Genomic DNA, 25,981 nt, shown 5'->3' with positions numbered 1-25,981 from the left:
ATACTGACAGCATCAAGATCACTGCCATTCCCTAAGTACCCATGATGCAAATGACATCTCTCCAGTAAGGCTGTCCTCTCCCTATTTTCTAGAAGAAAGAAACCTCGGGGAGCTTCATTTGAGAAAGAGCTAAAGGTCAGTAAGAGGTTAAAAGAGTAAATGAATTGCTGGGATGAGCAACAGAATGTGGGCATCTGAAAGAGTGAAAACTGTGAGCATCATATATGATGTGGTATTTCCCAGGATCTTAACTGGCATACTTTGGACCCGAATCTCAGTCCTGTGTATAGAAAACCACTCAGAAATCCAATTGACATTTATTAGGCATCTACCACATGTTAGACCTTCTGTGTCATGCTTTTCATGCCAAAACATCACCCAGTCTTTGCAGCAAACTTGTAACAAAGTGACAAATATTCTCATTTTGTATTTGAGGAAGTAGTCTCCCAGGGTTAGACAGCCAGGTAAAGGACTAGCTCTACGTCATTTACGCAGTCAATTATAAAGCCAAGACTCAGAACTCAGCATTCCTTCTAACACACCATGATGTGTGATGGGGTGGGTGGGTGGTCAGAGAGCTGTCCTGAGCTGGGTTACATTGAGAGTAAAATTAGAGTGGAAACATAAACTGATGTCTTCAACAGGAAGAAGGAGCTTCTCTCACTAAAATTTGCCAAACTTCATAGAGTATGTACACCAATATTTACCTCTAAACACTTGGTGGTTTGACTCAGAAGAGGATGCTAAGGCAAAGTGGAGATCAGCCAGTCCAGTGCTTTTATTTCACAGCTGGGGAAACTGAGGCTGAGATGGGTAATTACTTCTGGGTCAGAGGCACAAACTGGACCACATGTGAAAGCCCCTTCCTCCTCCTAAAATCCCTGGGAGTGGTGGCAGTACACAAGAGAAGGTGAAATGGGCTTTCATGTTGAGGGGGAGCATGGTGTTTCATCATAACTGGACACTGACCACCACCACAACCCCATCAGTAACCCTCACTCTGTTGCATAGTTTAGCTAGTCCTCTGTCAGAATTGGTGTCTTTCTTTCTTTTTTTTTAATTTCATTTTAATCATTGTTCAAATACAGTTTTCTCCTTTTTACTCCCAATCCAGCCCCCACTCCAACCCCTCCTTTCTTTTTCACTTAGAAGTGGAACACAATGCAAGAGCTTAACCAGTCTCATGTGACTGAATTCATCCTTCTGGGCTTCTCCTTCAGTCCCAGGACCATGCCTCTGCTCTTCTCAGCCTTCCTGATGATCTATCTGTTGACTCTTCTGGGCAACAGCACAATCAGTATCCTCATCTGCCTGGACTCGCACCTGCACACACCCATGTACTTCTTTATTGGCATCCTTTCCCTGTTGGATCTGTGCTACACCACTACAACTGTGCCCCAGATGTTGGCACATATGGCCAGCCAGAAGAAGACCATCTCTTTTGCCCACTGTGTGGCCCAAATGTACATTTTCTTGGTGCTAGGCATCACTGAGTCCTGGCTTTTTGCCATCATGTCTATAGACAGGTATGTGGCCATTTGCCACCCACTTAGGTACAAGGTCATCATGAGCCCAATGTTGTGTGGGGTAATGGTCATTTTCTGTGGACTCTGGGGTGTCATCTCTGCTCTTCTCTACACTGTGTTTGCCATGGGTCTGCCCTACTGTGGCCCCAACAAGATCAACCACTTCTTCTGTGAAGTCCCAGCAATCTTAAAACTTGCTTGTGCAGACACCTCAGTCAATGACCGAGTAGACTTCATTCTTGGCTTTATTTCTGGACTGGTTCCACTTTTCCTTATCCTTGTTGTTTATGTGAACATCTTAGTTGCCATCTTGAGGATCCGTTCAGCCCAGGGGCGATTGAAAGCCTTCTCCACATGTGCCTCCCATATCACTGTGGTCACCATGTTTTTTGTGCCAGTCTTGGTCATGTACATGAAGCCTGGCTCTGAGGCCTCCCCAGAGGAAGACAAAAAGTTGGCCCTGTTCTACAATGTCATCTCTGCTTTCCTCAACCCCATCATCTATAGCCTCCGAAATAAAGATGTGAAGGGGGCATTCCTCAAGGTGACAGGCTGGGGCAGAGCCCCAGAATGAGGCCCTGGGAGGATAGTGGGGGACAGAGAAACAAGACTCATGATGCACACTCAATGCACCAACACTCATTCACATACTCAGTAGCACCAGTACATACCTCCTTCACTCAGCTCTAATCTTGACACCATACTGGTCCTTGGGGACAGCCCATGATTTGGCTGACAGAAGAATACCATGAAATGTCTTCTAGGCACATCAGTCTTCCAGTTCCCTTTTGTTCTAGAATCTTTGTAGTTAACAAAAGAAGGGACATTTTTGTCCACTTAGTAGTTAACAAAAGAAGAGCCATTAAAATAATTTACTGAGGCACAGGGAATAGGTGTTGGGGTATGCTCTGTGTCTGAATCTTGAGAAAGGTTCATTACCATCTTATAATGGCATACATGGTATTAGCAATCACCAATGGCAAATGTTCATTGATGCTTACTGTATGGCAGGTCGAATGCTAGTTCCCGTGGATGCAGGCATGGATAACTCAAGTCCCAGTGTAGTGGGTGAGAGATGAGAACTAAGAAAAGGATGCCTAAGATACTAAGCATGCTTCTGGAAGCACACTGAAGGAGTGATGGGGTGGTTGGCCTGGCTTCACAGATGAGTCCATATTTCTGCTGGGTGTTGGAATATGAGTGTAAATTTGGTAAATGTCCTAAAACTGGAAGTATAAGGCCAAAGTATTTAAGGTTCTTAATACATAAAGCCAGATTCTTTTGCAGAAAAAAAAAGATCAATTTATGCATTCACCAGCAATGTGTGAAAGTCCATGTTTTATTGTCTTCCAGTCAACTCTGATTTCATTGTGTAAAAACTATCCAGTTTCAAAGGTGATATGTGGTATCTCACTGGTGTTCTATTTTGCATTTCTTTGGTGCCTGCTGTGGTGGGATTTCCCATATGCTTGCTGATAACTTGCATTTCTTCTGTCAACTGTTCCTATCTGTTCCCATTATTCTGGGGTGTTTGTGTTTTTCTTACCTATTCGTGACAGCTTTCTATGTTGATTATATTATTTGGATGCTTATAAGCATGTTGAAGTTATAGACCCTGTTTTATTATCTGCTTTTCACTTTGGCTCCATTATTCATACAGCACAACAGCTCCTGGACAGTGGAGTAGAATAGTGTCTTTGAGGACATTGTGCACCTGCAGCCATGGGCTCTCATGGAGGGCACAGACCTTCACATTCAATAGATCTGGCCAGCACAGCTTATTACTTTTGTGCAAGGAGTTTCACAGGCATGTGCATCAGCAAAGGACCAGGAAAGAAGAACCCGAGGGGGCTGCATGTTAGCTTATGGGAAATGTCCCAGAGTATCGTGGTGATTGCTTTGTTGGATGCTGAAGTTCCTGCAACAACAAGCAAAGGTAAAACCCAGTAAAGATGGGTGATCCAGTACCATGACCCTGAGATTGGTAAGGCCTGGAAGAACACAGTTTACATTTGTAAATGTTCTATGAGGAATAAGCACAGTTTCATGACAGGTCCCTCCAAGCTAAATTTTGCCTCTGGGGGTAATAATATGGCCACTCTCCTGTCTAATTTCCCTCACTCTTAAGTGGACAGAGTTCCTTTTCCTTGAGATCACCCAAGACAGCCTGTAGTTTTCCAAGGTGGATTTTATTAGAAACAAGAGGGAAAGGGGAAAGAAATGCAAACAAACATAAACAAGTGGTACTAAAATAGTATTTTTCCCTTTCTAAGATAATTTCAATTGAGCTCACATGCTCTAACTGGCACAGTTTGGAGATGGGTAGACACAGGAGGACTGCATGGGTTTTGGAAACAGAACTTGGAGTCTTGAAATTTTGGAGTTATACATTGTCAGATTTTTAAATATCCATGAACCTCTCTGTCAAAGACAGACATCTGAAGGAACTCAGAACCAATTAGCTCACCCCCACCTTACCCAGACACACATGGCTCCCTGTGGTTCCTCAAACTAGTGGAATTCTCCTTGAAACTTACTTTCATAACCACTAGTACAAGTATCTCATTTTATCAAAGCCCAGCGAGGGGAGGCAACTGGCTTAAGGTCACACAGCAGGAGTGTCTGATGTAGGGTGAATTCCCAAGTGACTTGAACTCCTAGTCCAGGTCCTTGCACTACCTAGTGCTGCACTTAAAGATGAACTATGAGCCAGAAGATGGGACTTAGGGACAGAGGGAACCTTGTGCTGCAAACTACATCTGTTCCCAGCTCCCGAGGTGGAAATCCTTAAACAAGGACCTGGTGTGAGAGGCTGCCCAGTCCTCATCTCCAGCTTGTGCCCCCAGGCTGAGGCAGAGGAGGCAGGGAAGATGTGAGTGGCAGGTCTCTGGCTCCAGGACTCCTTGGAGTCTGATGAGTCTGTGCTTTGTCCAGAGAGGAGCCTTGGGACTGGTTGGCATTCATGCTTTCCTTGGCCGCCTTTCTGAGTGTCTTGGGTCAGTTACTTGTCCTCTCTGAGTCTTAGGTTTCAACTCTGTCACAGTCAGGTTTGATGATGACCTGTAACCAAGGAGAAGACAGAAATGGATTGTGTGAACCCACGGTCCTGGTAGGGGTGAGCCTCTAGTCCTAAATCCAGTCAGGTTTAGGACTGGGGGTGTCAGTGTTGGTGCCCTGGCAGAATGTGTTGTAGACCAGATAACAATCATTTGCTTTTTCACTTGGACCCTTGTGTTTATCTTCTCTTCTCATTTCTACTGTCCTTCAGGCTAGGAGATGAGAGACTCAAGACACTTTTGAATTTTTCTTTTATCATTTACTGCCATGACTCTGAGCAGGAATTTTTTTCTTTTGTTTGTTTGTTTTTTTTTGTTTTTGTTTTGTGTGTGCAAAAAGCAGGTGGAGGGGTGAGGAGGCTGCTTGGAATATGTGATTGTCAGGTTCTGAAGATCATGCCTTCTCCTCCCCGTTTCTCCAGCCCTTTTTCTCTGTTTCTCAGACACACACCCCCTCCCTAGGCAGTACCTGCACAGACCTGCAGGGGCTAAGAGTGACCCAGAGAAACTGGTAAAAATAGAAAGCAACAAGGGCAGGAAGAATGAGGACAAAAGACAGGCCTGATAGGGGGGAGAGACACACACAAACACAAGCCACAGGAGGCAGAGAGAGGCAGACTCTGTGGGCACAGACAAGAAAGAGGGAAAGACAGAGGCTGGGAGCTCAACAGACATGGACAGGAGAAGCAGGGAACTCAGACAGAGGGAAAAGGTGGAATAATGTTTATTCCTCTCCTCGTGGAAGAGTAGGAAGGAGTCATGGAGTCGTGGGTGGTGAGCCAGGGCTGTGGGAGGGAAACATGGGAGGGCTGGGAAAGGTGACTGGACCAGCAATGAACTGTCAGAGACCAGACAGAGAAAGAGAGGCAGAGGCCATCAGGCAGGGAATGTGTGTGTGTGTCTTGAGGGGGGCAAGGGAGGGATGGGAGGCAAGTCCAGTGTCCTGGGCCAGCAAAGAGCTGGAAGATAGGCCAAGAGCAAAAAGACGGGTGATGGCAGACAAGGTAAGGTAGTCAGAGAGCTCTGGTGGAGGCAGAGGGAGTGGGAAGGTGAGGAGGCATAGGCAGGGAACCAGGTTCAAGGAGAGCACCAGAGAAACACAGCAAAAGGGAAAGCCTTGTGGATCAAAGAAATGGCAATGGGCTGAGGAGAGAGAAATGGGTATGGTTACACAGGAACCTGCCACAGGCAAATCCAGAGGCAAAAGGAGCAATAAATAGAAGGCAAGCGGGACAGAGGCAAAGAGTGAGCTGAGACCCACTCAGAGGAGGCAGAGACTGAAAAAGCAGGCAAGATTGGGAGAAAAACTTGGAGGCAGAGAAACAGAAGCAGAAAGGGACAAATGGAGATGAATGGAAAGCAAGACAAAAGGGAGGCAGAGACAGAGAGAGAACAGACTCAGAGGAAGAGAAAGCCATGGATGGACACAGAGAAAGAGAGGCAGAGACAGGCAGCCCTGTACACAGTCACACAGACATGGGGAAAGAGACAGAGGCAGAGAGAGATTGGGAGGAGGAAGGGAAGGAGAGAGGGAAAGAGGAGGGAGAGAGAGGGGGAGAGAGAGAGAGACTGAGAGACAGACATGCAGACCAGTAGTGGGAACTGCAAAGCCAGCAGGGCTCCACCTGCAGCTCCTGCAAGACGTACATGGAAGGCAGGCAGTAGCCTCAGTTTCTCCCCAGAATGGGGGCTGTTGGTGTCCTGAGCTTATAACCCTGCAGGGAAGGAGGTTTTGGGCAGTCTCCCACAGACTTAGGAGGCCGGTCCCAGGGCCCTAGCCAGAAGAAGCTTTTCAAGTCACCTCTGGCCCAGGGAGGAAACAGCAGGCTCCCACTGTGGCAGCTGATTCTCCAAGGATGCTCAGGCCATGCCCTTGTGAAGGCCCAGGCTGGGCTTGGCGGGAAGACTCAGCTGGGGGTGAAGTCCCAATCTTGTGGGGGAGGTGGTGCTGGGGCTATAACTGGGCCCTGAGGGCAGGTTTTTTCCTCATCTGCTCTTCATTCTCCAGGAAGACACTGAAGCACCCTGGGAGGCATAGGGTGTTGAAGGCCATGAAATTGTCCTTCCTCCTTGCCAGGTGGCATGCCCAGGGCTCTTTCAATAGTTAGAAATTCTAGGCAAAATATTTTGGGTGTTGAGCTTTCTGGGTTGACAGACATGTTGGAGACATAAAGAAAAGATTGTGGGCTCAAAAATATCAATTCCACAAATTAAAATCTAATAAATTGTTGGGAACAGCCCTGCCTGGTGTCAGAAGCTGTAACTCCCCCCCACCCCCATGGCTAAGGATGAGTGAGCGACCTTTGGACTGTAAGCCACTAAGGAGACAAGGCTTATCTCCCTGGCAGGGGTGCCACTTCTGCTCCTTTTTCTCCACCCTGCCTGGCTCCCAATGCTTAATCAGTTAGCCAATGACAGGTAAGATTCCCCAAAGGGGAAACAACCTAAGACAGGCACAATCGCATGGAAGCTCCAGGGAAGGACTTGGGGGGCTATAGCAAAAGGGGTGATGGACCCTCGCCCTTTGGCTATGACATAGCCTGAATCCTCATTCTGGCTGCAAGATGTCTTCTAATCTCTTGGCTGCCTTACTACCCCTGCCAGACATAAGCCTGAGACAATGCCTGAAGCCTGAAACAATGCTGGTGGTGGGTCCCATCCTGTGTTGGAAAGGGCGGGTTCTCTAGGGCAATCAAGCCTAAGAAAGAATATGTAAAATCCTGTGAAACCTGCTGTGTTTAGGATGCTCTCAATTAAATGATAAGGGCCCAAGCAAGAAGTGAGTTTATTCCTCAAAGTTTTATGGCTCTTTAGCTATCTGACCCTGACTCAAAATAGGCCCTCAGAGTTCTTTGTATGTTATCTATTGTTTGATCCTTACTGCCTGACAATGATTACTGAGCTTTACCAGTATTCCTCTGCAAAATGAACCTAATAAAAGCCCATTGAGGAAAAGGCTCTTGGCCCTTCTCCTTTGAGACATCCACCACCTTTCCTCCCTAAGTAGACCATGTCTTGGTAGACTTACTGTCATCTGTGGCAGCTGGGGGGAGCCCTGTGGGCAGACCCCTCCACAGTAAATGTTTAAATGACTATTACTATAACATTCTATCAGTCAATGGCAACTCATTAAACTCATATATAAGGTATATAATTATACAACCTACTGTACAGTCATATAGTGATAGAGTAATTATGTTGGATGTGGGATGTGAGGACATTTTAATATGTATCTTATAAAGCATGATGCCCATGGTGGCCTTTAACTGCCCAGTGGCATCTCGGGTGTCAGCCCTGGAGGGTGTGTTCTGTCTGGCACTTCAGATCACCTGATGAGAAGCTCTTCTCCAGCAGGAGAAAAGGGGCCAGGCTCCTGCTGTGTCATCTCACTCCCCAAGGACTTTAGCTCTGAGGACCTAAAAGTTAACAGGAAGAACTTGCATTCTGCCATTCTGAGACAGTGAGGCAGCAGCAGAAACTTTGCATTCCCCTTTCTTGATGTTTCTGGCCAAAGGGCAGGGAGGGCTTCAGCCCAGCCTGGAGGGCAGAAGAAACTTCAGGGTCCATCCTTTGTGAGGAGACAGTACAGCTGGCCCAGGGGGACTGGAGTTACACTTGGAACTTGTCCCAGTGTTTCCCTGCAGGACCAGGCTGGGGGTTGGCCAAGAAGGAGAGAGCCACAGTGGGGAGAGGCCTCTGAGAGCTGAGCCCAAGAGCCTGGCTTCTGAGACAGGAGGCCGCCCCTGCTTATACTACCCTCCTCTTGGGTACAGAAGGATGGCAGGAAGTCACAGCCAGAGTTCTGGAGCCTTACTGTACCCCACACTCCACAGATAAAGTCCCTCTCATCTCCTTTTTACTGGCTGCTCCTGTGGCCACAGTGAGGGCTCAATACTTTCTCCATGATGACTGGTCTCTGGGTCCCTGTCCTCCTGTCCTGATCCTGACCCAGCAGGGAGTCCCCTGCAGCACTCACTGGGCTACACAGGCCTCTTTCTTTACTAAGTGGGAACTCAGGACTTCATGGGGTCTACTGCAGCTACATCTGATGGAGGTCCCCTCTGAGACCCTCAAAGCTGGAGGCTTTTGCCTGCCCCACAGGGAACCTCCTACCTCAAGGGTCTCCTCACAGCTCTGGAGGGCTGTTCCTTTCCCAGCCTTCCCTTGGCCCAGCCTGGAACCCACTCTCCCTGGCTGCCCAGCCTGAAAACTCAGGGACTCCTGGTCTGAGATCCACCTCCCTTCTCAAGTGCCAGGGCCCAAGTCCAACAACTAGGCTCTGTAGGCAACAAGGGTTCCCACTGGTTGTACAATCGTCCTCCTCATCTGCAGTGCTGACCTCATTCCTCCCCTGCTCCAGAACCTTCATTGGTTCCTGTCTACACAGTTCAGTTGCAACTTTTCTGTCCTGCCATCAAAGCCCCCTGAGCTGACTCTGCCCATGTCTCCAGCTTCCTCTCCTGTCTCACCCTTGCACTCTCCTGCAGCCCAGCCACCTGTATATCCCCAGACAGCCCTGACTCCACATGGCCAGGATGCCCTGCCAGTCTGCTCTCTGGGAGACTCCTGCTGTCCCACCCTCAGCCACTCCTCCCTGGCACACCCTTGCCTGCCAGTTAGCTCCCCCCTCATAAGAGCCCTCCAGGATTGCTCCTCTGTTCCTCTCTGTCTGTGCCATGGTTTCTCTGACCTACTGCTTGATTCTACAATGCTCAAAGGTATCAATGGTGTATCAATATCACTAATGACTGGAGACAAAAGGATGAACAAAACTTGGTCCTGCCCCTCCCAATGCCCATGCTGGTGGGGGACTGGGAGGGATGGAGATGGATGTAGTTGTGGCTAGTGCATGGGGCAGGGTTCACACACAACTATGTAGCCACCTGGAGGAGGGTCCCCCTGACTCCTTCTTTTCTCTGAGGGATGTGGGAAAGGGTTCACAGAGGAGGCAATGTTTGAGGTGGCTCCTAAAGGATGAGTTGTCATTTGAGGTGAAGAAAGTGGAAAAGGGTCTCCAAGATAATATATAAGAACTTTAGAATATTTTTCCTTTTATTCCCACCTGATATCAATGTTATCATTTTAAATATTTTAACATATCATTCAACTCCATGAAACATTATTCAAATTGATTTGCAGAGGCAGTGCTCCTTTGCACTTCCCAGGTCCATATTGGCTTTCCTTGCCTTTCAGACCTTCCATCTGCATTTACTTTCCTTCCTCCAAAGTCCTCACTTCAGAAGTGTCTTGTCCTGCTGGTGACAAGTTTTCATAATTTTCTTATTCTGTAAATGTCTTGATTTATCTTCGTTCTTTACAGATATTTTGCTGAGTACAGAATTACATGGAGGACTCCCTCCCTGGGGCATAGTCCACAAGGGACCTCATCTGAGTGCACCTACTTCTGGAAGAAAGAGGCAGACTTCTCAGAGGTCAGTATGTTCAACAAATGGAGCCCCAGGACCTTCTGTATGTTCAGCACAGACAGCTGCAGCGACTTCCCCAGAGGATGGCTTCATCTCCGTTTTGGGGTGTGGTGATGCCACCCCTTGTCACATATTGTTCCCGAGGCACACAGGTAATGGGGCTAGCTGGTTGACACATGGTAATGGAACCAACACCAAAACTCAAATCCCCTTGATCATGAACTCCATAAAACTGTCTTCCAACCACGCTCGGTGTGGAAGGCTGCACGTGTGCCTCATGGTGGCTTCAGTGAGGACGGGCAGTTGTCACAAAAACTTACATATGAACTTCTTGGTGAATTTGAGAGACAAGATTATGGCATTCACCTAGTGCCATTCTGTGTGACAGAATTAAAGGACTGTGAGGGATGAAACCACTTTCAATAATTTATGGCAGTGCTGTCAACATTAAAACTGCACAGGTTTACAGAGCCTCCTTCCAAGAACCTGGCCCAGGAGAAGAGCTGCACCCTGTGCTTGTGTTAACAGGAGGACCAGTGATTAGGATTCTCTCTGCAAAAGCAGAACAAATTCGTGTAAGACTGTATCCCTGGATGCCACCTCTGACAAGGGAAGTCGGGAGTTAAAGATTTCAGCTGTAGTTATAGTTGATAAGTGTAAGTGATGAATGCATGTGGAAAGCTATTGTCCCAGGAACACGAACACATGACCTCCATGACTCCAGGAGGTCAGCAAGCAATTCAGCCTTTGTACTTCAGGGGGCCTGCAAGTGGGTCAGGATGGTATGTGAGCCATTGTGTTCCAGGGAAGGAATGTGGTGATCCAGACAAAGAGTTGTTGACCAGCAGATAAGGAAATACTAGGAAAATTGCTGTCAGACTGCAACTCTGAACTGATGAACATTTTCCCAGCCCCCTTAACTCCCCCTTTCTTCTCCTTATAAAAAGGTCAGCTTGAGATGAAATGTTAAGTAGGTTTTTAGAGTACATATCCTAGGATCTTCTCAGATCTCTGGCATCTGAATAAAGTGCCCATAAAGATCCAATCCTTGCTGTGATCAGTGTGGCTTGGTTGGTCCTTGTCCTTCAAAGCAAAAGGTTTGATTTGTGATCAGGGCACATGCCTGGGTTGTGGGTTTGGTCCCCGTTTGGAGTGTGTTTGAGAGGCAACTGATTGATGTTTCTCTTTCACATTGATATTTCTCTCCCTCCTTTCCCCTTTTGTTGAGATTTCAGGCCCCCCCACCACCACGTGTTCAACATATTTGATCTATCTTGATTTTTCAAATACTGATCTCCTTCAAACACCATATTTCCTGAATATAAAGCTGTGCTCATAGAAAGAGGAAGAAAGAAGAAGAAGAAGAAGAAGAAGAAGAAGAAGAAGAAGAAGAAGAAGAAGAAGAGGAAGAAGAAGAAGAAGAAGAAGAAGAAGAAGAAGAAGAAGAAGAAGAGGAAGAGGAAGAAGGAGGAGGAGGAGGAGAAGGAGGAGAGGGAGGAGGAGGGGGAGGAGGAGGGGGAGGAGGAGGGGGAGGAGGAGGGGGAGGAGGAGGAGGAAGAGAAGAAGGAGGAGAAGGGGAAGAAGGAGGAGAAGGGGAAGAAGAAGGTGGAGAAGAAGGGAAAGAGGAGGAGGAGGAGAAAGTAGGAGAGGAGAGTGGGATGGGGAGGGAGATGGGGAGGAGAAGGAGGCTATGCAAAAAGATCTTTTCTCCAGGAAGCTAAAAATAGGTATTACGAAAGAAGTCAGCTTTTGGGCATGACAGAGACCATTCGTGGGTGTTGGACAGAATATGAATTTGAAATCTACATCCATAGGGTCTTAATGACTTTCAAATGACTTCTAAAATAATCTTATTTTGGCAAAAAAAAATTTACATGAGTTAGCTGGGTTTTTTTAGCACCTTTCCATTGTGGCTTTCCAAACAATGCTGACTATCATTAGCTCTTTAAAGAAAATCTAAATAAAGTGCCCATAAAGAGCCAATCCTTGTTGTGATCAGTGTGACTTGGTTGGTCTTTGTCCTTCAAAGCAAAAGGTTTGATTTGTGATCAGGGCACATGCCTGGGTTGTGGGTTTGGTCCCAGTTTGGAGTGTGTTTGAGAGGCAGAGATCTGAGAAGACGCTAGGATATGTACTCTAAAAACCCACTTAACATTTCATCTCAAGCTGACCTTTTTATAAGGAGAAGAAAGGGGGAGTTAAGGGGGCTGGGAAAATGTTCATCAGTTCAGAGTTGCAGTCTGACAGCAATTTTCCTAGTATTTCCTTATCTGCTGGTCAACAACTCTTTGTCTGGATCACCACATTCCTTCCCTGGAACACAATGGCTCACATACCATCCTGACCCACTTGCAGGCCCCTTTAGCCCCTCCTTTGCTACATTTAGAATAGTCTCTTTAACTATACTGTTGTGAAGATTCTCCATGGGGCAAACATCTGTGGATTTCTTTTTTATTCATCCTGTTGTGTTTTGTGATTAGGAATAATCTCTTAAGATTATTGAATATATAAAGGGTGGATGTTGTCCAAAAAACATCATCTAAGACTTGCAAAAAGGCAAAAGAGATTTCTTGGTGCCCTCTTGGTATTGACTAGCAGATGCTCCAAGGATTATCTGACTTTATAGGGGTGTACTCCTTTAAATGACCTTTCATGGACTAGGATGTGTTACAGCTCTGCAGGTGTAGCTGTGAAGGTGTAGAAAATTGATAGCTATGCAAACGATTCCTGCCCACAGTAATGCACATGATTACTATTCATTACAATGCAAATGTTCAGTAGAAAACATAAATTTCTGTAAGTCAAATTCTTTCTTGAGCCAATCCTAACATCTTACTGGTTCCTTCATGAGTTAATGAGATCAGTGAAATTTTTGACATCTGTTCACTTAGGAGAAATTGTAAAGAAAAAATTCATAAATTCATTTGAATTGCATTTATTATACTGTTATTCTAGTCAGTTCATCACAAGAAATTGGAGAGAATATTCTTCAGCAGTAAAACCAAATCAACATAGATACATGTCAAAATCTATTGTTGAGTTATTGAATGAAGTTACAGAAGAATACATACTGAATAATTCAATTTTAAAAATTATGAAAATTGCCCTGGCTGGCATAGCTCAGTGAATTGAGCGCAGGCTGTGAACCAAGCATCGCAGGTTCCATTCCCGGTCAGGGCACATGCCTAGGTCACAGGCCATGGCCCCCAGTGACTACACATTGATGTTTCTCTCTCTCTCTCTCTTTCTCTCTCCCTTCCCTCTCTAAAAATAAATAAATCTTTTTAAAAATTATGAGAATAAACAATAAATTATTTAAGAAGTATATCTTCAAACATTTTAATTAAAGCAATGAAAAAATTATGAAACCTAAAATATAGACACTAAAATGTTAACAGTACTTATCTCCAGGTCCACGGTAATGAATGAGTGTCATTTTCTTCTTTTTGTTTGCCTCTGACTTTTGCAGTAAAGAAAGCAAATAATAAACTAAAAAAAGATATAACATATTCGATGTATGTAACAGACAAAGAATTAATACCCAAAATACATATAACAAACTACAAATCAAGAAAAGGCAAACAATGTCTTATATTACTGAGCACATTATTTGTTATTCACCATGATCAATGCTTTTCATTATTATCTTACTTAATCTTTCCAACAACTCTGCAGTGCATAGTATTTTCTCTCCATTACCAGATGAGAAAACGGCAACACAGAGAAATGATGCAACTTGCTCATCACCACTGAGCTAGTAAAGGGTAGGTAGAGATGGGATTACAACACAGAAGTCTGTCTAAGGATGATAAATAGTGGTGGATGGACACTTGACTATTGTATGTTCACCAACACACAATACAGTGTACAGGTGATATATTATAGACTTGTACACACACCTGAAACCTGTACAATTTTGTTAACCAGTGTCACCCCCAATAAATTCAAGAACTGAAAAAAAAGAGCACAGAAGTCTGACTACACTCAAATCACAATACTATCAACAATCTCATGAAAAGATGTTAAATTCACCACCAAGTAGGAAATTACTAATAAAACAAAAAGCAATGTTGCCACTTTCCATCTATGCAACAGATAAATAACATTAAGATGTTTGAGATACATGAACAACATCAAGTTTTGATGGGAATGAAAGGTGTAGAGGGTAGAACTACTTGGAGGAACAACTTAGGAGTATCTGGCAGATTTAAATACTGTGGTTTTATAATATGCAAAGTCCACATATCCATAAATCCTGGAAAATACTTCTATACAGAGAAATGTCCAAAGACGTCATTGCAGAATTATTTAAATAGCGAAGAATTGGGAATAAATGAATGCTCAATAGCAGATAAGTGAAATGTGGTGTATTTAATGCCTGTCAAAGGGAACCCACTGGGCCTATAATTCTCAAGTAGGTAGATGTCAGAAATAGGATGTTGACACCATGCTAGCATTAAAACATTAAATTTATACTAGAGCAATTCGATATATTGTTCATCTGTATGATTGTGTGTAGTAAAAACTGAAAAATACACTGAATAAACTTCAGTTTAATCAGTGATTGATTCAGGGGAGTAGAGAATATTCAAAGAACATTTCAATTTTCTCTGTAATGATTTAATCCTTTAAAAAGACTAAATACAGCAGAATATTACTAAGTGTTCATTTTGGATGGGAAAATGGAGTCTTTGTTATATTATTTTCTATAATCTCTATGTGTCTGTCTCTTCTGTGGAGAGAGTGATATATGCATACAGATAAATATACAATGATATATGGGTATATATATAAACACATATATTTTTATTTTATGAAATATATATTTATTTTCTCAAAATCAAAGTGAAATTTAAAATGTAAAACCAGGACATAGCCAGTTTCACTTGAGTCCAGACCAGATTAATTATTAGCTATACTGTTATATAGCTATTTCTAAAATTATTGTAGCTTAGACTTTAGAGCATCTAATGCAAAGGGCAATGCTAAATACTATTTGTAAGTGCATGGCTGTCTTTCTGCATGACCTAGATACTCTTTATGTGATTTGCATCCCTAAATCCTTTACACTGTGGAAAAGAACAGGTACATGTCAAACATTTGGCTGTGATGATATTGCACTGACATGAACTTACAAAGGAGAAGGAAGAACCCAGGAAAAGCAATAAAGCAATGACCTTGAGCCATATAGCAGGATATAGTTTTTACAGTAAAATTCCTTTGCTTTCATTACTTAAGTGAGTCATTGGGTGGTAGCAGCTGACAATTCTCCAACCAATGGGGAGACCTTCAGTTTAGGGGTGGCCACACCCTCTCTTACTGGCTCACAACCCCAGGAAGACTCAGGTTGATGCGAACTGATGTGTTTTTATGAAACCACATGAGACCCGTCAAGTCTGTTCAGGACTCAGGACAACTCTGAAACATCCTGGGTCACTGAGCTTTCCCTCTCTCACCAAATACCTTCAGAAAGGCCCCCTTTACATCCTTGTTCCAGAGGATATGGATGATGGGGTTGAGGAAGGCAGAGACAACGTTGTAGAACAGGGCTAACTTCTTGTCCCGCTCTGGGTCAAACCAGGAGCCAGGCCTCATGTACATGATCATGCATGGTCCATAGAACATGGTGACCACAGTGACATGGGAAATACAGGTGGGGAAAGGCTAGAACCTCCCCTGGGATGAGCGGATCCTCAAGATGGAGGCAAAGATGCGGACATAAGAGGCCAGGATGAGGGACAGTGGCACCAAAAGAAGGATGAAACCCAAGATGAAATCCAACTGGTCATTGAAGGAGGTGTCTGCACAGGCCAGCTTCAGGACAGCAGGGACCTCACAGAAGAAGTGGTTTATCTTGTAGGGAGCACAATAAGGCAGACGCGTGGTGAAGACAGTGTAGATAAGAGCCCCAGCTATGCTGATGAGCCAACAGACTGTGACCATCTTGATACAAATGGCATGGCTCATGAGTAGGGTATAGTGGAGGGGGAAGCAAATGGCCACATACCTGTCGTAGGCCATAATGGCATAGAGGACACACTCAGCAATGCCCAGGACCAAGAAAATGAACATCTGGGCTACACAAGCTCCCCAGGAGATCATCCTCCTTGGACACACCATATTAACCAACACCTGGGGCACAGTGGTGGTGACATAGCTCATGTACACCAAGGAGAGGATGCTGAGGAAGAAGTACATGGGTGTGTGGAGGTGTGAATCCAGGTAGATCAGGGTAATGATGAGTCCATTGCCCAAAAGGGTGAGGGCATTGATTTAGAGGAGGAGGAAGAAAGTGAACAAGGACATTCTGACCTGAGACTCACTGGAGAAGCCAAGGAGAAGGAACTCAGACACAGAGCTGTGGTTCTCCTTGCCAAGGCTCTGCATGGTGATCTGCTTATTGAAGACAAACAGGACTTCCTTGATCTGTCCTTGGCCTTGTGGGAGAGAGGACACAATTGACAGAAGCTGAGTCACACACACAGCACCTTGCACAGAAAGTTGCAAAGATGTGGACAAACCTTTGTTGAGTTGAATGAATATGGAAGGAAGCTAGGGCAGCTCTGGCACTGGGGAGTAAGTCAGGAGATCTGGAGTGACACCTGTAATAGAATATAGGCTATCTGACGGCCCACAGGCCCTTCTCTGGATGCTACCCTCACCCAGAGAAGGCAAGGCATCTGGTAGCCATGTTTGTAACAGGGCACCCAGCCAACCCCAGGCCCTTGTCAAATTGTACCAAGATTGTACACTTATCCCAAACACATTCCTGCTGAGGATTTAAAATGGTGACACTGAAAGCCTGTGTCAGTGGGCTGTGGGTTCTTGAGATGTCTCAAGCCAGAACTGGTGCAGTGATAACTCAAAATCCCAGGGGAGCTGAAGCTGTAGAGAAAAAAGGGGAAGGCATTGCATCAATGACAGAGGAGCAGACAGGCTGGGAAGCAGAAAAGAGACCTCACAACCCTGAGCAGCAGAGAGGGTGAATGCTCCCCAACTTACTACCTGCAGCTCTTCCTGAATGTCCCACAGTTGTCACTTACCCGGCTATGTGACCTTGGGCAAGTCCCTTCACCTCCATTGCCTTCAGTCTCCCGATCCATTACATTGAGGTGAAACATCTGTGGCACAGAGTAATATTGAGGAGCATATGACATACTGTTTGTCAAGACATATATATAGATATATAAAGGGGGAAAGTATAAGTGGAATAAGTCTGGAAATCAGAAGAGCAGGGCTCTGGTTCTGACCCTGCCCTGACTTTGCTGTGCATCTTGGGTAACTCTATGGGTAACCCTCTGTGAACTTGACAGCTCCATTTTGAAGTGAAGCTGTTGGACTTGACCACTCCAAATGACCCTCCTGCCTCTGCTATTCTTTGATGCCAAGCTGGACTCCTATGATCACACCAGTTGCCATGGGCACCTGGGGAGCTGAGCTGCCTGCTGAACAGGATTGTGTTGGTGGGAGACTTGTTTTGGAGATGGAGACGTGAGACCAGAGCATAGGAAAATACAGAGAGTGCAGATTTAGGTCAACACACCTGAGTCTTCCAGCCTTTTACCTACTCCCCAGTCACTTAGCCTCTCAGAGTCTGGTGTTTGCCATCTGTAATACCTCTTCCATAGTGGAGAGTGCATGAAAAACAGGTGGTTTATCAAAAGTCCTCAGTAAGTGGTAGCAATTTGGGTAATGGAAGGATGAGTGGAAGGAAGAATGAAAGAAAGGGAGATGGGTATCGTGGCATTTTCTGAGGTTCCAGAGGACACGGTTAAATACATGACTTTGGGGAGTTTTTGCTTCAGGATGATGGCAAAGGTCTAGAACATGGAAAAGTTGCCTGAGGTTTTATGGACAAAAGAGGGCAGTGTGATCTTTCTGAGCTGAGCTTCAGAGAACATCAATAATTGGATGAAGGAGAAAAATGTCCCAGATCAGAAATGCTTGTGAAGGGAAGAAGAGAACTAGGGATGCTCAGATTCTTAGACATTGAGAGGAGAGACTCTGAAAAAATCAGTGCTGGTAAGCAGTGCAAATGGCAAACCCTGACCAGGATGATAAGGGCTGCTCACAGCCTCCCATCCACCAGTTCACATCCCCAATCTGCACTTTTTCAGTGGCCTCCCTCCCTGGTGCACCCATCAGCTGGTACTGTTTCATCTCTCATGCCCTTCCCATGCCTCCTTAGACTGGAATTGAAGGCATTTCTAACAACTTTGCAAGTCTGTGGGACTCCCCAGGACCTCTGATATTGCTGAGCCATGATGCTAACAGCACAATCACAGAAAGATCCCAGTCTGGGTATCGGGGCTGGTCCTCCCCTCTGAGTGGAAGACCTTCTAAGCTGCCTGACTCTCTCAGTATCTGCCACTCAGTATCTCCACCTCCCTTCCCTTAAGGATTTATCTGCTCAAACACCTTCCATAATCCCTCTGCTTCTGCACATCCCAGTGTCTTCAAGGTGTGCAGCTTGGGGTTCCCTCCTTATCCACCTGCCCAGTCTTGTAGATGTTATGTGTTACTATCCCAGCCATGTGGTAGGCAGAGGCTGTCTGGTTTAGATCTTTCTATAGGATCTAGTAAAGATCTGCAGATTGCTTGTGGAGCTATGGTCCAGGGCTAGTTTTCTCTGCTTTAGACACCCTTGAAAAAACATTTAAGTCAAAACCTTGCACCAGGAAAATGCCATATTCATACATCCACCCTCCTCTCTCCACCTGCCCTGACCTCACTCTCCCTTCTCAGCCTCTCTAATTCTAGTAGAGAAGAAGGGAGCAGATGCCTCAACAGGGGCCCTGCAGGGGTGGGTGGGCGCTCCTGAGAAGGGTGTGTACAAGTCTGGAAAGGGTGCTGGAGATCCAAGTTTTGTTCAGTGAGGGCAGATGCACCCTTCTCCCTTCTCCAGTGAGTGGGAGAGAGTAATGTGGGGGTTCTTCGTCCATTCTTGGGGAGGCCAGGGAAGAAAACTCCCCCAGCCCTTCCCTCAGTTCCACCTACAAATGACCAGCACCCTGCTCTCCTTGACTCACCTCCTTTAGTTCTGCAGCAGCATCAGCCTGGTTTCTGGTGGTCTTGGACAATGCAGTGGAAAGCAGCATACCCCTGCTCCTTAGCACAGTGGCCCTGCAGGGGAGATGTGTTCCTCTCCTAAGAGTGGCCCTGGAAGAAGGCCCTCCAAGAAGCAACATCTTCAGTGATATGTCCCCTAAAGCAAGGGACATAAAGGAAATAATCAACACATGGGACCTCATCAAATTAAAAGGCTTCTGCATGGCTAAAGAAAACACCATTAAAATGAAAAGAGAACCAACTATATGGGAAAACTTATTTGCCAATGATACCTTGCACAAAGGTTTGATCTCCATAATATATAAAGAACTCACATGACTCCACTCCAGCAAGACAAACAACCCAATTAAAGAATGGGCAAAAGACTTGAACAGACACTTCTCCAAGGAGGACATACACAGGGCCCAGAGACATATGAAAAGATGCTCAGCATCACTGGCCTTCAGAGAGATGCAATTTAAAACCACAAGGAGACACCACTTCATACCAGTGAGAATGGCCATCATAAACAAATCAACACTCAAGAGTTAGAGAAGATGTGGAGACAAGGGAACCTTAGTGCACTGTGGGTGGGAATGCAGACTGGTGTAGCCACTGTGGAAACTGTATGGAATTTCCTCAGAAAACTAAGAATGGAACTGCCATTTGACCCGGCAATTGCACTGCTGAGATTATATCCTAAGGACCCTGAAACACCAATCCAAAAGAACCTATGCACCCCAATGTTCACAGCAGCACAATCTATGATAGCCAAGTGCTGGAAGCAACCTAAGTGTCCATAAGGATATTAATGGATCAAAAAACTACAGGGAATTTTATGCAATGGAAGTCTATGCAGCAGAGAGAAAAAAGGACCTCCTATCCTTTGTGACAGCATGGATAGAACTGGAGAGCATTATGCTAAGTAAAATAAGCCAGGGGGTGAAGGACAAATGCCATATGATCTCACCTTTAACTGGAACCTAATTAACAAAAGACAAAAGCAAGCAGAATATAACCAGAGACATTGAAATTAAGGACAATCTGGCAGTAACCAGAGAGGAGGTGGGAGGGGATAATGGTGGGAAGAGAGGAAGGGTTTTCAGGAATATCTATAAAGGACACATGATCAAAACCAAGAGGGATGGAAGCAAAAGAGGGAGGTGGGTTTGGCTGGAATGGTGGGGGGAGTGGAGGGAAATAAACACAAGACAACTGTAATTGAACAATAAAATAATTATAAAAGACAAAATAAAACAGGGATAATAATGCTAAAAGGATTTAGTATAAATATCTGGTCTATAATGACTACTCAAAAAAACCCAACAAGCCCAATGATAAGTATTGCTATGACATGGGGAACACAGCCCCCTTTTACAGTGAGGCACCTGAAGCTCCAGGAAGCTAAGTGACTTCACCAGGTTGCAGTGACTATTTGTCTGTCTGATGACACGTGGCTGGGTCCCTGTGCACAGTTGCTTCCCCAGAGGTTGCTCTTGCTGAGCAAAGGGCAGGGCTGTGCCTCTGCTGTCAGGGGGTTCTGGTATTAAAGATACTGGATAAGAGGGGTGGTCCAGCCTGGGCAAGATGGATGAGAGCATGGCAGGAGGGCTTCTCAGGAGGAGACTTGGTGACTCAGATAAACCCAGACCCTCATGAGGAAAAGTAGGGCAGGTGAGAGCTACTGCTTTGTAATACAGCCTGGAGATTCTGGGGGAAAGAAGAGAGTGTGGTTAGAGATGAAAAGGTGGAGAGGCAGACATAGAACAGAGGGTTGCTTTAGAGGGCACACCATTGGTGTCAGAAGGGACAAGTACTTGTTTTTTTTAGTTCAGTACAAGAAAGGCTGAGAGGAGAATACCAGGGTTGGGTGCAGGGCTGGAGCTGGCTCCTACTCTGAAGCAGCCTCTGTCTGTGGCACTAGGGAGCTTGCACTTTCAGGTGTCCATGTAAAGTGTGCTTCGGCAGGAGTGGGTGAGTGAAGGTGGCAGCTGTCCCAGCCCACCCACCAGGGACCCTTGAGGGCCAACACCTGGTCCCTGTGGCCAGGCTCCAGGCTCCTCTCTGACCTGAGAATTCTGTCTTCAGTTTCTGGCTCTTCCCAGGCTAGTGGCACTCTTTCCTGCCTCTCTGGTCCTCTGTGCCTCCTTGTCTGCCCATCTGTGTGTATTGATTCTTCCTGCTGTGACTCTGTGTCTCTATTCTGCCCAGTCTGTGTCTCTGGTCTGTACTCTAGTGCATCTTTGCTGCCCATAGATGGAGATCTGCCACCTCAGACCCTGGTTACACCTGCTCTGTCTTCCTCTCTCAGGATCTCCAGATCCCCCAGATTTTTGTGGCTCCCCAGCCACAAATTGACCCCCCAACCTGGCAGACCCCTGGGCCTCAGGGGAGGGTACCCCTGGGTACCCTCATGCCCAGAGCCAGAGCTCACTCTTCTTCATTGGCAGCTCTGAGGGTTCCAGGGGCTGTGGGACAAGTAGGAGGAGGACATGGGGAAGAGCCAGCTCTGGCAGCATCCGCCTGGCTTCTGACTCTTCCCTCATGCAACTTGCTGGGAAGGAGGCCATAGTGCAGAGGGCAGAGGGGAACATGAGGCCTCATGGAGGGTCAGCAAATGACAGTATCTCTCTGCATAGAGTGGGCACCAGCAGACTGGCATCACTTGCACCTTGCACCTGCTTGGTCAAGTTGCCTGCCCCAGCTCCATTCACATTGGATTTTGGCCATGATTTCTGATTCTCCTTTTCCTGCTCTTTCATTTCAGATTCTACCCTGGAGGAGGCAGGAAATGAGAGGGCAAGTGAGCAAATAAGTGGTGGGGGAAGAAGGAGGACCTGTTTTCAGGCAGGCCAGTCCAACCATATTCTTGTCATGGATGCTCAGTGTCACCTGGTGGTTATGAGCACAGGCTTTGCAGTTGGGTGTGGGTGTGTCCCTGGGCAGGTTATGTCACTGCTTTCCTTATCTGTAAAATGGGTACAGCAGTAATGCCCACCTCATGGTTACTCTGTGCAGGGCGCAGTTTAGCCTGCTGGTGTTCTTGTACCGCTTCCCCTGTCTCCTCTGACAGGTGTCTGTTCTGATTGGAAGGTGCCCACAATTATTGTTCAATCTTTCGACTGCCACCCCAGTTATTGGGATAAAATAAAATAATGCATGTAAAGCACATGTCCTTTGTGCTTGGCACAGAGGAAATTGTTGCAACAATATCATACACTAAATCATTAAAGTAATTATATTACTAGATAGAATGATATAATTTATTATGAAATTGTTGAATTTCTGTATTATTGAAAATAATATTTTCTATTATTACTTATCAGCTTGGATAGGAGTAGAAAGAAATGCTAGAGAGACTCACTGTACTTGGTGCCAACTCTCTGAATCCTCCTCCCTCAACCAGCTTGTGCCCTGATTTCTCCAGGGGCCTCCAGATCTCCAGACACATGTAATTTTCTCCAGATAGTTGAGGAACAGGAAGCAAAAGTGTAGGGAGACAGACAATGTTTATCCTCTTTTCTTTCTCCTTTCTCCTTTCTCTTGGTCTGTAGCTCATTCAGTGAATATTCATTGGGTCTTACTGTGTGCCAGGCTCTGTATTAAGTAATGGGAAACAATAACATTATGTATGCTGAAGCCGAGCCGTTCAGTGGGGATGTGTTGGACCTGTGGAATTTCCAAGTTAACGTGGGCCTGCTGCCTTGAGCTAAGACAGAGTCCAAGGAGCTGACCAGCTGGTAGCCTAGAGTCTGGGTCCCAGTCTCAAATCTAGGATGAACTCCCATGGTGACCTGGGAAACATCTTCCTACATCTCCTCTCTTTACATGGCCCCTTGGGCCACTATAATGCTTTCTGTATCAGCCCTTGCAGCAGCCAAAGATTTCTCTAAAGTGTTTGACCTGCCCTGGAGTCTGATGACCAAAACTGGGTCTGGCTTTAAGGAGCAAAGCCAGGGATTTGGTCTAACACTCTTAGCCTTTTCCCTTTAGGTAAGGGAGACATTGCAGGATTGCAGCAGTGGCCCCATCCAATTTTGTTTTAGAAAGGGTGCTCTGCAAACCAGTGCATAAAATGGGCGGAGAAAAGATCCAGCTGGAGGACTGACATGAAATCCAAATGAGGGAGAGATACCGGTGTCTGAACTAGACAGTGGCAGTGGAGTTGGAAGGGGATGGAGAAGGGTGTGAGAGGCACTGTGGGGGTGGTGGCAATGGAACCTGGGGACAGATAGGATATAGGGGAATGAGAAAGGAGATGAGGAAATTTTCCCAAGTTTCTGATTGGCATGACTGCCTGATCTTAGAGATGCCATCAATTTCTGCCAACACAAGATTCTTTGCCCTCGTGATTTCCCTTTCTCTTTTGAGAATCAAGGCTAGAAAACATTTAGGTAAATTGTGGATTCAGATTGGTTGAGTTCTGGTTAGATATTGTTTTGCTGCTCACGGGAAACCTTACTGCAGTTGCAGAATGAGTGAGATTCTATCTCTCCCACATTTTCTCTGAGCCTCAGTTTCTCCATCTATGATGAAGACAATGACCCCCAACCTACACTTCTCACAGAGCCCTCACAAGATTCAGTGAGGGAATTAATGTCAAGGTATATTCTAGGGTACAGGCCAAAAGTTGATTTCCATATTTTTAGCCCAAATGGAGACACAGAGGCCAGGCTCACCATGGTGGGTAATGAGGTTGCCCATTGTTTTCCTTCACACGTGGTCTCTCTGGTTTCTAGCCCTGAGAGTCAGGAAATTTCTTCCTAGTGAAGAATGTTTTACTCTCAGAAGTGTTGGGGGAAGGATGATAGGGACCCAGGAGTTCAAGGAGCCCAAGTTTCTCACTAGAGGTCCTGGTTGCAGAACAGCATCCTTGGACACATGTTGCTGCTTTATAGAGAGTTTGTTCCACTTGCCCTCAGCCTTCACATGTGGTTCATTCAGGTTAAATATCCATTAACACCAGACTCGTAAAGAGCAAGCCCATTCATTGGCTGTATGTAAAAAAATGAAAAGTTACAAGTGGCAGCATGTTTTCTGATCCTTGACCCCCAGGTAGGAGATTCTCACATCTTTGAAATTATTCTTCTCAAGAAGAATGTGACTTGCAAGGTAGGTGATTGTATTTCCGTTCTATGGGTGAGGAATCTGAGGTCTGAAAAGTGTGCTAATAGCAAAAGGTGACATAGCAGGTGAAACCAGAGCCAGGACTCCAGCAGAACCTACTTTCTCCAAACCCCATGCCCTTCCATGCTGCCGTGTGCTTCCTCTCCCTTCAAGACCACCTGGCCCAAACACCACTGTACTTTATGCAGAAATGAAGGTGAGCCTAGGGAGACAATGCAACCTACAAAGGCCCTTTGGTGAAAAGTAGGAATTTACTAAAAACGGTTATCTGCCAGCTAGCTGAAAGTTGTGGGGTAATCTCTGAGAAGGCCCTAGACAAATACCTGGCATAGACGAGGTTCAAAGTGTGTTTAGTCCTTTGACCAAAAAAGAAATCATCTGGTGTATTAAATGTAAACACATGTTTGCCTGGCCAACTGACTCACTTGGTTGGAACATTGTCCCATGCACCAAAATGTCCCAGGTTCAGTTCCCAGTCAGGACACATACCTAGGTTGCAGGTTTGATCCCCAGCTCAGGGCATGTATGGGAGGCAACCAATCAATGTTTTTCACCTCAGTGTCTCTCTCTCTCTCTCTCTCTCTCTCTCTCTCTCTCTCTCTCTCTCTCTCATGAGTAAATATATCCTCATGTGAAGATTAAAAAAATAATAAGTAAATATAGGCATGGATTCTTGTGAAGACTCATTCATGCTGTTCCAAAGGAGAACAAGCAGACTGCAAAACAAGTAGTTTGGGTCAGAGGAGAAATAATACTGACAGCATCAAGATCACTCCCATTCCCTAAGTACCCATGATGCACATGACATCTCTCCAGTAAGGCTGTCTTCTACTTATTTTTCAGGAAGAAGGAAGCCTCAGGGACCTTCAGTTGAAAAGAGCTAAAGGTCAGTAAGAGGTTAAAAGTGTAAATGAATTGCTGGGATGAGCAACAGAATGTGGCCTCTGGAAGAGTGAAAACTATGAACACCATATATGATGTGGTATTTCCCAGGACCCGAATCTCAGTCCTGTGTATGGAGAACCACTCAGAAATCCAACTGACATTTATTAGGCATCTACCACATGTTAGACCTTCTGTGTCATGCTTTTCATGCCAAAACATCACCCAATTTTTGCAGCAAACTTATAATAAAGTGACAATTATTCTCATTGTGTACTTGAGGAAGAAGTCTCCAAGGGTTAGACAGCCAGGTAAAGGGCTAGCTCTACGTTATTTACTCAGTCAATTATAGAGCCAAGACTCAGAACTCAGCATTCCTTCTAACACACCATGATGTGTGATGGGGTGGGTGGGTGGTCAGAGAGCTGTCCTGAGCTGGGGTACATTAAGGGTAAAATTAGAGTAGAAACATAAATCGATGTCTTCAATAGGAAGAAGAAGCTTCTCTCACTAAAATTTGCCAAACTTCATAGAGTATGTACACCAATATTTACCTCTAAACACTTGGTGGTTTGACTCAGAAGAGGATGCTAAGGCAAAGTGGAGATCAGCTAGTCCAGTGCTTTTATTTCACAGCTGGGGAAACTGAGGCTGAGATGGGTAATTACTGGTGGGTCAGAGGCAAAACCTGGACCACATGTGAAAGCCCCTTCTTCCTCCTAAAATCCCTGGGAGTGGTGGCAGTACACAAGAGCAGGTGAAATGGGCTTTCATGTTGAGGGGGAGCATGGTGTTTCATCATAACTGGACACTGACCACCACCACAACCCCATCAGTAACCCTCACTCTGTTGCATAGTTTAGCTAGTCCTCTGTCAGAATTGATGTCTTTCTTTTTCATTTAGAAGTGGAACACA

At 45.6% G+C, this 25,981-nt stretch overlaps 1 protein-coding gene and 2 pseudogenes across 1 annotated transcript; 2 read left to right on the top strand and 1 right to left on the bottom strand.

Annotated features, from left to right (window-relative positions):
- Positions 1–1,161: 1,161 nt before the first annotated feature.
- On the top strand, positions 1,162–2,100 carry LOC123832189 (olfactory receptor 2G3-like). Its single transcript, XM_045859747.1, has one exon. The coding sequence runs from the start codon at positions 1,162–1,164 to the stop codon at positions 2,098–2,100; it is 939 nt and encodes a 312-aa protein (XP_045715703.1).
- Positions 2,101–5,574: 3,474 nt separating this feature from the next.
- Positions 5,575–10,634, top strand: LOC123832085 (annotated as a pseudogene).
- Positions 10,635–15,441: 4,807 nt separating this feature from the next.
- Positions 15,442–16,395, bottom strand: LOC123832199 (annotated as a pseudogene).
- Positions 16,396–25,981: the final 9,586 nt, after the last annotated feature.

This window comes from Phyllostomus hastatus, unplaced genomic scaffold (genome assembly GCF_019186645.2).
Source record: "Phyllostomus hastatus isolate PE091 unplaced genomic scaffold, TTU_PhHast_1.1 phas_scaffold_182, whole genome shotgun sequence".
Taxonomy (NCBI): Eukaryota; Metazoa; Chordata; class Mammalia; order Chiroptera; family Phyllostomidae; genus Phyllostomus; species Phyllostomus hastatus.
Note: the sequence above shows the minus strand (reverse complement) of the source record. Positions and strands in the feature narration are given on the sequence as shown.

Coding starts and splice junctions, on each gene's coding strand:
- LOC123832189 (XM_045859747.1), top strand. CDS start 1,162: ATGCAAGAGCTTAACCAGTCTCATGTGACTGAATTCATCCTTCTGGGC.